Source organism: Corapipo altera, unplaced genomic scaffold (genome assembly GCF_003945725.1).
Source record: "Corapipo altera isolate COAL_440 unplaced genomic scaffold, ASM394572v1 1b, whole genome shotgun sequence".
Taxonomy (NCBI): domain Eukaryota; kingdom Metazoa; phylum Chordata; class Aves; order Passeriformes; family Pipridae; genus Corapipo; species Corapipo altera.
The window spans coordinates 14428261-14442079 of record NW_020884881.1 but is presented as its reverse complement, the minus strand read 5'-3'; the positions used below and the strand labels follow the sequence as shown (position 1 = coordinate 14442079).

Genomic DNA, 13819 nt, shown 5'->3' with positions numbered 1-13819 from the left:
ACAGGCCAAAGCTCACAAATTTTCTGACTTGTTACACAGGCAAATTCCCTCTTGCTACAAAGACAGCTTCCCTGTTAGTAGATAAGGAAAAAATAACATGGTTTTCTTTTGTTATGTTCTCCTCCTGACAAACTCTGCTGAAGGAACACAGACATAAAACAAGGTTTAGGGTGGAATACCAACCATGGATAAAGCAAACTTCAGGATCTACCTACCTCTATTCATCTTAGGTATAGCTGTGGTTTTCTAGCTGCTTCTTTAATGAAAAAGTGTGATAAAAATAAAACAAATCTACATTCATTGTGCATGCATATCTCCATGGATTTCACTGCAGGAATTTGGCCCTCTGTGTGTATACATACTATTAAGTTACGATTCCATTAGCAAATTAAATAACCATTTATTAAGAGGAAGGCAAGGGTTAGGGACTGGTTTACTTCTGTAAATTTGCCAACTTGGCCTGGCAGAGTGAATGTTCTGACTCAAGTCAGACTGGATCAAGAGAAACATCAGTTAATGGAAGAAAGACCATGCAGAGTCTGCAGAAAGGCACATTGAAAAAGGTCAAATACTTCAAACTTGGACACTGGCAGAGAAGAACAAGTAAGATGGAGCAAGCAAGTCAGGACTGTGAATTAAAGCAGTTTGAAGTGAAGTGGTTCGTAGGAGAATCTGGCCCACAGACCTTGAGAAACTCAATCTCAATCTGGTTTCACTGGTCATCACTGTGAAAATTCATGATAATATGATTACCTTTTAAGATATGGTGCATTTTGAACCATTAGCTTGGGTCACCTGCAACACAATAAATGAGAAGCAAGCACCAATAACAAAAGCAGTAACATATCTATTACCTTCAAAATATCGCCACCCACTCTAAATCTACATCTTAGAGCATTTTTTAGACAATGCTAGTCATAGTGTACAGTGGTTAGCTGTATAGGGCTCATTCATTCCTGTTCAAAATGACTACAACTGAGGATGTATCAAAAGGAAATAAGAAAATTATCTCTGGGCAATTACTGAAGAAATGGTACTTAACTGCAAAAGAAAAGGTGGAATAATGTTACATTTTTACAATAAAAATAACTGCACAGATCATAAAGGAAGTAAAAAAAAAATACTTTAAATACAGGCAACCATTACTTGTCTGTATAGGTCATGGATATGCCAACATTTAATAAAAACAAAAAAACCCCAGGAAAATAATTAGGGTATGCATCATAGATAGTATTAATCTCATTGATTTATTGAAGACATTCATCATTCTCCTCTTGTCATTACAATGCAATCTTTTTTGTAAATCTTGGTTTATATTATCAGTGATCATCCATGTACCTTGCCAGCATGAGTGATCGACACTTAACAGAATCGATGGATGTCAGTGCCCTTCTGGGAGTGTCCCCTGTCTTTGCTGTTTCTCTCAGCAGTAGCCACTGATTGGCTACTGAAGACACTGGATAGTAAACACTTTGAAATTAATGAATTTGGGGAACTTAATTTGTATTGATTGTGCAAATGTCATTGCTTTGCTCTTCAACAGCCTGTCCAGAATGTCCTATAAAGCCATATTCATCACTGAACAAATACATGTAAGTTAAAATAAACAGCAGAGGATCTGCAGAAATTATTTAGGTTTTCACCTCCTACTTGTGATGTAGCTCAAACCTAACTAAATTAGCAGTGATTGAGAATCATCAACACACAAATGAAATTTTTCTCCTCAACTTGTATTCTCAACCTGATTACTGATGGGGAGAAACCTAATGTCAAACAATTTGAAATACACTGCTTGGAGCATGCTTAGGTCTAATCTTTTGGGGAACAGACCCTGGAAATCTAGTCATCTCCTGCAAAAGTCAGTAATGTGACAATACAACACAGACTGGATTAAAACCTAGAAGAAATGTCCTAATTTTAGACAATGGAATTTAGCTTTTAGTTTAAGTTGCATGTTCACGAAAAAAACCAGCATAGTTACTTTTAATATTGTTGCTTACTCTGAAAGTCACAGATAATTAAAAGAAAAAATATATATATTTCCCTGAACAGCTACATCTGGTCCTTTTAACTTATACTGTAGAGACTTATGAACAGTGAAGATGATGTAATTTACTCTTGGCCATAATAAACCTTAGACTCCAATGTTATGATCTCACTTTTTTCATGAATATTAGAAAGAAAAGAAAACATCAATCACCATCTGTAGATGTGAATATTTAGATCTCTGCATTAGAAAAATCATATCAGGCTCCTTTTAAGCCAAGTAGCTGTGTGCCTAACCGATCTTATTTCCATTTTTATCAGTTTTACCTTTGTGTAACATTGACTTCAGCAGACACTTGTCTTTACACCGCAGTCACAAAGGACAGAATCACACCTATGTGAGTTCAAACCAAGAAAGATGAAAAAATTACAAAGGTTTTTGACAGCTATATTATAAGAAAAATGATCAGATACAGATGACAGCAAAGCATTTCTAGCCAAGAGAGTTCTAAGACAAGTTAAGCAATCAATCATCTACATCACTCACTATTCAGTGAGTCGACATTCAACATCTGAATCAGTCATTACAAAGTAAAGAGAATTAGTAAAGTCTCTAACAAAATGCAAATAAATGAACCGGAGGACAATAGAGTCAAATTCTAGAACTTGGCAGGAAGCCAGAAGAATTATTTTGACAAGACTGCTTGGGGTGATTTGATTGTTTCATTTAAAGGAAAAAAAAAAAAAAAGGAAAAAAAAGAGGGAATTTCAGTCTCCAGCAGTACAAGTTTTAAAAAGTATACTGTGATACAAATGTATAGTTATATTTAGTGAGAAAAAGTGTAGAATATGTATAATGTAGTGCGTACTGCGATGCTTTGCTTTGCGAATTAACTCTTTTTGGTACTAGTGAGAGTTTTTTCAAATAGATGCAAAGAACACCAGAGCAAAGCTAGCCCAAATGTTATGCAACTCTCAGTGTTATCTTTGTCTTCCTTGAATATGTTGCCTACTAATGCTTTCCATTCCAGAGTATCAGCCTGCTTCAAAATCCACCTGGTATAAGTGAACATGAAAAATAGGTTTAACATCTGTGGGACTACAAAGATGCAGGTGCTGAAATTCTGTAAATTCATGTGTACTACTATTATGTAGGTTCAAAAAAGCCTCACCTAACATATGCCTTGTTCTTGTTAAAATAAAATAAGGGGGGAAAAAGAGGAAAAATAAGATTAAAAAAATTAGGCAGCAACTTCCGTTTTAACAGCAGTTTCTCCTTGATTTTTAACATCATAGGAGATGCTATCTAACACTCATTCCGCAGTTGGAGTAATGATGGAAAATGGGAGGGATCTTACCGAAAACCAAAAAGTCATAGCAGGTAGCTGCACTGTTAGACAAATCCTAGACATCCTCAGCTTGCACATATGGCAGAAGTAACACAAATGTTAAGATACATGAAGGATGCACTGGATGTATTCAGTCCCTTTCTCATCTGTCTTCCTGGGTCCATCAGTGGAACTGCTCCTGCTCCTAAAACTGCATGTTTGCCTTTGTATGTCCCAAGGTCAGGGCTTGAACCACATAGGATTTACCATCACCAGGAATCTTTCTTATTGATGACTTACTAGTGCAGGTATGCCTTAAAGTGATAGAGATGGTTTGGTTTTGGTCCTGATATGAATGTAGATAGACAGGATTAAAGAAAGAGTGTTTTCATGAGTATTTGTACTAATATTGTCTACATTATATTATGGCAAAAATATTTTTCAGCAGTTTCAGAAAAGTATGTATGACTTTGTTAATGTTTGAATAGCTAAGATGTTGTACTTAAAAAAAGTCCTATCAAGTGCAATGGCTCTGTGAGGAGCATGAGAACTAGAGTATTACTCTTGAAGCCAAGTTACCCTCCCTACCTTCATTCTTGTTCCAAGCAAGGGAACAACATGCTGCCTGTGTCAGAAAGCTCAGAAGAGAATAATACATGTAAGAATAGATGTTACATCTTATTTCTTCTCATCAGCTAGTCATTCTTATCCCTTTTCTTGTAACTTATGGATCTGTATGAAATAGTTTTTTCTGCTGGAAGTAGATTTTGTGTTTAGATGTGTTTTTTACCAGCTGGTTATCCTCAAGTTTATCCTTGCAAATCTCACTGATTGAACAAAATTGAACTTTGTCCAACAGTTGATGAGCTACATGGATAGAATTTTACCACCTAAAAGTTCGTACAGGCCTTTAATTGATTTTGCTGTTCTTTTGACCTTTGTGTAGAGCTGAATCTCACAACCAGTTTCAGTACTTGAAATAAAAACAGTCAAGTGCCCAGGTACTTAATGCTTTCACTGGTTCCTACTCACTGAGCATAAATTCCTAAAATGGTATCTATACAAGTCAAAATATAAGTCTGTATTTCATTTGACCGTATTAACAACAAAAGTATTCCCTTTATCTTACAGAAATGTTGGAATCCAACAATATAATCAATTTCAATGGCCTAGCTAACAGCTCCAGTTACCACACTTTCCTCTTGGATGAAGAACGGAGTCGGCTGTACGTTGGAGCAAAGGATCACATATTTTCCTTCAACCTGGTTAACATCAAGGAATATCAAAAGGTACATTCATTCATGTTCTGTGCAATGTAAATATATACTTTTAATGTTGAAGACTTGTTATTACTCAGACTATGTTGTGCGCTGTTGGAATTATGTAGTAAGTGTTTGGATGTCAGGAATACTATTACAATGAAAATATTTGCTGACTCTATGAAGAGAAATTTATAATGAACCTATGACCTTTGACAGTATAATCTGCAATATTTTTTTCAGACTACTAAAAAAAAAAAGTAAAGGATAAGTGAATAATCCAGCTATTTCCCAAACAAGACATACTTTCATGTGTACTGCTATAAAAGCCAAACATCTCTTATGACAGTTTGCACAGAAAGGCCTTATTGCTCTGTATTTGTTTGCAGATAAAACAAGCTGTTTGAGAGTTCAGTGTTGATTTTTCTTCTTTAACCAAGTACTTATGTAGGACCTTTGCTTCTGCTGCTTTCAAATAAAAATGGTTTCAGTATTAATAAAAGAGGAATAAGTCAGTAAAATATTGCCATTCTTGATGAAGAGTATAATTTTCCAGTGTAAGTTGGTGACTCATTAAAAGCTGACAAATAGTTTAGTGTCATTCTTCTGTTGGAGTCTAAACAAATAATTTAATTTTTCATTTATTTTAATAATGCCAAGAAGGTAAAGAATGGGATGGAGGTTTGATTTGTTATATTAAGTATTTTGATGGCACACTTTTAAAATCCAGAGAGTACCCTTTTATGAGAGATATATTGCTTTTAATACCCAGGGATTATTTTTTTTTCTTGGTGTTCCTGACCTTTTGGCCGTTTGACTATTAGCTTCCTAAGATGATAGCAATAAATACCTTGTGTTTTCTGTTCAGAGGGAAGACAGGCTATTCATTTGTATTCTCTAAGGATAAGAGGATAAAAGGAAAACTGGGTATTTTCTTTTCTATTCTCTTTAGAGCAGCTATAAAGGAAACTAGCTATTTATTTGAATTCTCTGAGGGATCAATAGCTTAATGTGCAAAACATCTGGAATAATTAAAGGAAAGAAGGTGTTTCCATTGCAGAAAACAGCTCTGTAGAATGGGAGGAATTGTGTCTTACATAGTTACATATTTAGATACCTTTAGAACACTCTTTGATTTTATATACAAATATTAAAATATTAAATAAAGAATTGCTACCAGAAACATAAAAATGTATGTTAGCAACAGACATTTCTTAGAGAAAAGACTTACAATTTAGACTTTAGGTTTAAGAATAGGCTTAAAGAATTTGGAGATCTGTTTATTATAGACAGGAGAGTTGTGTAAGAAACTTAAATCAAAATTACAATGCAACCAGTGCTGAACTCGAGCTCAAACTTTACCGGTTGTTTCTTCTACCATGTAAAAAAACCCCTCAGGTTTCTGTCTAAATGCTGATGGCAACATTGAAACTCAAAAAGCCAAATCTTTCAATTTATTAAAACCAGATCGATTTAGCTGTCTTTTAAACCAAATTTGAGGAAAATATTGTGCTGTGAGACTAAGGAAAAAGAACATCTAGAATACTGGTTTTAAAAATATTGAAATTTTTGCCCAAAACTTGAACTGAACTTGAACTGGTCCTTTTGGGAGATCTGAGAAGTTTGGCTAATGTTTTTCAACGTAGTAAATTTTAATTTTCGCGTGTCTCTGCACGTTTTAAGCTGAGAATAGCAACAGGAAGTAGCGGGAATCCTTTGAGAGAGAATGTGCTCATAAAATTTTCAGCCTTATTTTATAGACTTAACATGTTTGTTTGTGTTTGTATTTCATTAAGTTTTAGGAAAATTGTTGCAAATTGTATATTCAAATGTCATATATAACGTCTCCTTTGACCTCTTCTGTCATCCATGTTCATCCTTCTTTCTTTTTGTTTTTTTGTTCATTAATACTTTGCCTTTTGCTTTCTATATTGAACACCAAGACTGTAATCCAGACTTATGGCCATTCATATTGCATTATCTGAGGCTCCCAAATGAATAGCCTTGCATTTTATGGGAAGATCATGTTTTATTCTATATGTAATTCCTAAAAGCTTTTCAAAGAAACATGAATAATTGACTGTGAGGGTCTCTTGATTTTTTCTGTATGAGGTGAGATCCATTTTCTGCAAAAACACTACAGCAAATCCTTAGGTTTAGGATTAGTTGTGTTAGGGCTGCTCTATAGGAACAGCATAAACATTTCTATTTTGATGGTGTGAAACTTTTCAAATCCCATGGCTTCTTTTTATTATTTAGTTAACTAAACCTAGCAAAAGAGTAAACTAGTAGATACACTAAGAGGCAAGCAGCTCATTTCTGATGCGGTAACTAATGTGTGATCGAATTTCACACAGATCCCATTTATTATTAGCAAGTATCTGCAATTTTTTGCTCTTAGTCTCCATTCCATGAGATTTAAAACATTGAAAGAACATTCACTTAATGGAGAGTCAACCGTCTTATCATTAGTATTTGAGATTCACAGCTGAAATTCACAATACAGACTATATTTCAAGATTGTTTTTACTGTGGCTCCTATTATTCCTGTTTTGTTCCCAGTATTACATTTATTTGTCGTCAAATTTTAAGGAAGAAAAGGGAATAAGGAAAAGAATGGGGGAAAGAGAAACTGGATAAAGGCACCCTAGCATTCAGCCTGCAATTTGTGAATATTGAAGCATGTAATAACACAATCTGATTTTTGTTTTGTGTCTTTAGATTGTTTGGCCTGTGTCTCATTCCCGAAGGGATGAGTGCAAGTGGGCTGGAAAAGATATTGTGGTAAGTACAAATCTTTTTAGCATTTTTTTTTCCTTTTATAAAACATTGTAAATATTTTATTATGTCTTACTGTGTTAATTCTTAAAGTATTTTTCCTACTCTGTAAGGTCACACATCTGATCATAACTTCAGTCTTGAGTTTTCTCAGTTGTCTTATTCAACATAATGAAATTTCATCTTCATGACCAAGGGTTTAAATTCATAAGTGGAAAATCATGTAAATGAAATAGAATTTATCTACAAAAAAAAAAAAATCAGAATGAGAAATATTAACCCTTGAATACTCATCTCCTGAAGTCAGGATGCTTAATATTTTGACCTATTTTTTCCCTGCTCCAGGTTCCAGTCCTACAGTGAGCTCCAAGAAGTGCTTTTTCTTTGTAGCATCTCTCTGGAGTCAGAGGGTTCCCCTGAGCTCTTTCCTTCATGGAGTTCATAGCAATATTGAGGTCAAAGTGTTTTTAACATTCTACATTAGTTTTGGTGCCTCAGGAAGGACCCTGTTACACTAGCCATCATTTTCTGTGCATTTTCCCTCATTCCTGTGTACATCATATTCCCTGTATTTATGAGGTAGGAGAGACATAGCCAGTAGCCCCCAAATAGCAATCATTCCACACTGATAATAACTGTCTTCTGTATAGGAACAGAATGGGAAATAGGAGGAAAGGGCTGAAGAAGGGGGAAAGCAGATAAAAAATACATGCCTGCAATAAGCCAAACAAATACTTGCGTAGCAAAGCCAAATGGGAAATCACTGTGGTTGCCAAGGTATAAGTGAGAGTGGAACTTGGCCCCATGTGGATATGCTATTGGCCTGATTTTCAGAGATGATTCTGTAAAATATTCATAATGCCAACCATATGCCTCTGGAGAGCTCCATTTGAATAATTTCCTAGGTCATAATAAAAATAGTTTCATCAGTCTTTACCTAGGCCATAGAGGACAGTTGTCTTCATAAAAAAGCCATTTGGGAACAGTAGAGGTGGATTAGGTGAAAACTAGGAAATATGGGCTAAGCTATATATGTGAAGGGACAGCTGAAGTGCCAGATATTTAGGCTATCTCATTACATAAAAATAATACATTTAGCTTAATTCATGTTCACAAATAATTTTCAGGAGTCCTTTACAAGATGAAGCCTAGAATATCTAATATTCAAGGTTAAAAAAAAAGGCTAGTGTTAAATATGTGAGAAAATTAACTAGCCTTGCTGCTTGATCTTAAATGAAGTATTATGATATTACATTAAGTAGATTTTTTAGTAGCTAGGGTAAAAACCTAGAAAATTAGTAGGACATTCAGTGTCTAGAGTGAAAGTATACTCTTTTATTTTGAATAATTATTTTCAGACATTCACAGTAGTAAGAGTATGCTTTATACATTGGACCATGCTGATTCTAATGCAGTTGTTGAAAATCATAGAGACGCATGTTCTGGAGTAAGCTGGGAAGTTCAGGTCCCCATCCTCTGACTATACTAAGCTTGAGAGGACTGTTTATACTGTAACTTCTGTTCACCTTGATTCCTTTGCTTCCTGTGATATTAGGACAGCTACACCTGCTGATCACGAGCAGAAAGTGAAGCCCATACCACACAGCAGTGCAGTGTGTGCCCCTGGCACATGAGCTGCCTGCTATGATCCTGTGCATTAGGAGCAGCACTGCCATGAGCTGGTGGGCAGAACAGGAGCACAGAGCTCAGCACTCAGTGCAGCCCAGTACAGCAAAATGTTGCTAGAATCTGCTAATTTGTTTTCAGAAACATTTTTCACATGTAGGCTTGTTGTTGCTGGTTTTACTTTCTTTTTTTTTTTTTTAATTTTAGAGTTCTCTACAAGAGTAGGTGAGAAATTAAAATAAAATAAACTCATACATCATATGTAATGTGGGTCTAGTTTCAGTAGGCAGCTAGAAAGAGGGAATACATATCTTGGTGTGTTCAGAACATCATCTTTAAATATTTACAGGTACTTGTTCTTGCCATAAAACAGTGCATTACAAGCAACATATTTAATGCAACTACTTTAGCTGTAATTACAGATAAAGATTACAGATCATTTAACAAACTTATTATTCCTCCCTTATTTATTCCTTAAAGCCATTGTCGGTACCTTGGGAGTGTGAAATATAAAGGCCATAAAAATAACTCAACAGACTCTCATTAGTGGGAATAGGAGAAATAGAGGACAAATACAATGACATACAAACCGTGCTTGATTTAATACTGCTTTCGGTATGTACCACTTCTAAGATTCTATATGCTCTTCACTTGTGATGGTTTAAAACTTTCCACATGACAGTCTATACTTCTACATTGAGGTCTTTTTTAAAAAAAACAACTTTTAATTATTGATCTCCAGGGTAAGTCAGTGCTGAAAATGCAAGTCCCCACTAATGGGCCAGGTGCACTGCAGCAGCTGCAGCACAAGTGTAACCCTGGCCCTGCCCCACTGCTAACCTCAGCTATGACCTCAGAGATTTCCTCTCATAATTATAAGGGGTAATTTACCATCGTTTTCACTCCTTCAGAGGGATTCCTTATCCTGACACTGTCAGTCATGCCAGTCCAGGCACAGCAGGTTTGTGGCTCAGGACAGTCCACACGGGATTTGAGGAGAGCAGCCAACGGGCCCGTTCCCGCTCTCCTGCTACCTCTTTGTTACTTAAGCAGTCATTTCTGTTTCTTAAAGAGCTTACTATATGTTAATTACTTAAGCTTTACTCACTGTATAGCTAGATAAAGCTTTTAAGGTATGCTTTGGATCTTTTTTTCGTATGAGTAAGCTGAGAAGAGATACTGGAAGACTCCCCCCCCAGCTATGCTATACCTACTTACAGCAGGACTTCTCTGACGGAGGTTAACTGCTACACTTTCCCACAAAATACAGATTTTTTCCAATAAAATCATAATTACTCTCCCATGTAAGTACTTAGTATTACAATATATTTCCATTTCCTCAGTATAGAGTATCACAAGCACCAAAGTAACGTTGTTCATGAAAAATTAAAGACTATAAATAATAAATAAGATATTTGCTTACGTAATTCAACTAAATGAGCAATTCTGTGAGGATTTCTTGCTATTTTGGACTTCAGTGTTTTATTTGATCTATTCTGGTTTCTGTAAGTCCTGTGAATATTTCTCATGATTCCTGGCCAGACCTTGATAATGATCAAAGACGACAAAGTCTCTACAGAATAATTCTCAGCTTTTATACTAAACTTACAGAACAGTCATGCTGCTAGTCATATTCCTCACCAGTGAGCCTCAATATTTTTGTTTAAAAATCTGACAGTCATCTGGGACCCTGCAAAAACACATGGCAACCTCTGCATTACATGTGGGTTGAATAATAGGTAACTAAAAAAAAAAAAAAAAAAAAAAAAAAAAAGAAAAGTGGCTACAGTTCCAGTCTGACATTCTTGGGATATCATAAACCAGCAAAGCAAAGCCTGGGTGATTTACAAAAGTTACCAGAAACACCAGTTAGTTTTGCAAGTAGGGATATGGCAGGAATAGGTTCCTGACTGGAAACCTCATTTAGTCCTTAAACTGTTAATTTACCATTGTTTTAAAAATTTTGGCTGCTGTTCAGTTGATACATCTCTGCACTAGATTTGACTGAGGCACCATAACAGTAGTTCATGTTACACAGTTAATCAGAGAAATCCCTTCTAAAGGGTATGATAGATTTCTATAACTGGAAAGCTTAAAAGATGTGTTTCTGAAGGGCACCTTAGGATGTTATTTTCAAGTGTGATTTGACTATCAAATTTATTTAGCCACTTTTAAAGATTCCAGGTCAAATTAAATTGTTTAAACGGTCCTTTCTGGCCTTGACTTGTATAAATCTTTAACATTTCAATAGATACTTTAATAAAACCACACAGGACAAGCTGCATGATGGCAGACATTTATATGCACTTTGCATGCTGTATGATATCAGCTTCTCCCTGGATGTTTCTGGTGAGAAATCTACACTGATGTACAAACAGATGCAAAGAGTACCAAGTACTTGGTACCAACAAGCTTCTGTGTATGCTCTGTCACATGAACATACACAGTTAGGTACATGCAGGTCCATACAGTGTTACACTTTTGTGTACACAGCTAAAGTGTATCAGCAAAATTGTGTGTGGGTAAGCACTGACTGTATTGTAATTTATAGGAGATAGGCATCTCCTTGGGCTATTTAAATTGCCATTAAATTTTATCTAGTTATTAACTTTTACCTGACTTCAATCGTGATTGATTTTTTTTTTACTTGATAGTCCTCTTGATGGTAATTTGGAATCGCTTTAGATCAGAAACCTGTTTCCAGTGAAGAAGAAGCAAGACTGTTTACACTACACAATATAGCCACATTCTGTGCATGCTTCTTTGCATTCAAGTGTGGCTGGCACCTACTTACTGAGTTTATTGTTCATGCAGGTGTAAAAACATGACTGTAATTTAATTCATCGTCTCATTTGTTATGATAATACATAAAGCCAAAATGTTCATATGCCATCTCAGTTTATGCTTCCTTTAAACTTTTGCAGACCCTCCCTAAATTATAGGAAGGGAGGGGATGGATCTATAGAGTCATAGAATCATAGAATCAGCCGGGTTGGAAAAGACCTCTGAGATCATCAAGTCCAACCGCTGTAGTTACCAGACCATAGGCTTATGGATCCCTCAGTGTGTAATGATTTAATTTGGAAAGAAAGAAGGAAAAAGAAAAAAAAGAAAAACAAAAACAAAAACTAGAAAAGAAAAAGTTGTAACTCAGCAAGTGTCCCTCAGCCATATCTGGTGATACTTTGGAAAAACAAAGTTGGCAATAAATGAGCACTGTTCCCTTTAACTCATTTTATTACTGTAGTTGCCTTAGGGAAAATAGAAGAACATGGACGCAGAAAGTAAAAGTAATTCTTTTCATCTGTTATTGTAAACAAAGATCTGAAGACAGAATCTGAAAGTTAAATATATAATGCTGGCTGGACCTAGAAAGCCTGTTTCTAAATTCATCTGAAAGGCACAATTTTTCCAGTCAAATTGCCTCTGGCCCTTTGGGTTTGCCAAAGAGTAGTTCATATCTTTCTGTCAGGGCTGTTCCTTTGGAGGACATCTACAGCCAGATTTCTAGCTTTTCTACCACTAACCTTCATCTCCATCCCTGTTTCATTTCTGGCTTCTTGTCTCCAGCACAGCAGTAAAACTCTTTAACAGAGCCTAACAACCCAGGACCCCCATCCACCCTGGGCGAAAGGGAAAGGTGAATGTCTCCTGGGAGCAGGAAGGGGTAGAATAAGTAAAAATCCAAAGTAACAGACTTCCTGTAATGTTAGGGACAGAATTTGACCTACTACAAGAATAAATGTGATTTTTGTGATATTTGTCAGATAAACAGTGCCACTGCATATCTTTTCTGACTATCAGTTGTCCCAGTTAGTGTGCTTTGTTTTTTAGCTTGAGGGCTGCTGGCTCCTTAGTCTTGTCCATTTTCTCTAATGTGGACACAATTTCCTACTAAAGGAATTCTCACCTTTTGGGAGATGAGAGAGTGAGACATTTTGTAAGTAGTGCTGCTTTGTAAAACTGCTTCGCATAGACTACAAACAAAAGAGGAAGACAGATGGGGGGGAATCCCCTCAAAACCTGCAACCACTGCATTCAGAGGTGAACTGGGCTTGGTAAAAAAGGGATTTTGGGCACTGGAGTCTTTCAAAATCCTGTGCAGCTCTCTAACAGACTATTCCACCCAGAAACTTTTGTTTGTGCCAGCTCCAGTTCTCGAATGGACCCCCACAACACACCCACCAGCATAAAGCTTCATTTATGGCTTATTGCAGATCCTGATCCTACAGCTTGTGTTCGTTTAGGCATTTGCATATATTTCTTTTTATGTACTGACCAAGGCAAATCAGATGCTGTAAGGTAATAACTTGTGTCCTTATACAGAGGAAGAATTAACTTGGCAGTTGTTCAGATTGTCATATTTTACCCATTTATGTATCATGGGGAGTAATTTAAGTCTTTCAGTATGGGGAACAAATTGATATAGATCAAGGAGAAAGCTAATTTTCCAATTTTGGGCTTATTTTTCTGTTTATAGGTGTGACTATAGAAATTTGCTTCTGAAGGAAATTTAATATTCAGCAGATTTAATGCAGTCTTGCAGAAATATTTTCTTTGTTGCTTTTGAAATACAAATTCACAGAGTCAGAAAAGGCAAAGTAAAGGAGAAATGAAGGAAAAATCGTTCCCCAAATTATGGGGTTTAATTTTCTATCAATAGATGTTCCTCATGAGCCCTTGTTTGGCCTTGGCAAGCCTGAGAATTATTTATGGCTGAGTTTCCAGCTATTGCTATTTCAAAATATTGTAGGGTAATTCCATGTTATGATTTACTGCACCCTAGGATGGACAGAGTAAATTTATTCTTCATACATTTCTTTCCAGAAAAACACATTAACT

The 13819-nt window shown here is 35.9% G+C and overlaps 1 protein-coding gene across 2 annotated transcripts in view; it reads left to right on the top strand.

Moving 5' to 3' along the window:
- The window catches only part of SEMA3A (semaphorin 3A), a 234928-nt gene that overhangs the window by 115882 nt on the left and 105227 nt on the right, over positions 1 to 13819 (top strand). For both annotated transcript variants that reach the window (XM_027639838.1, XM_027639839.1), the window contains 2 exons: positions 4446 to 4603; positions 7295 to 7357. In XM_027639838.1, coding sequence (XP_027495639.1) covers positions 4446 to 4603; positions 7295 to 7357 — 221 coding nt within the window. The remainder of the gene's footprint in view (positions 1 to 4445; positions 4604 to 7294; positions 7358 to 13819) is intronic.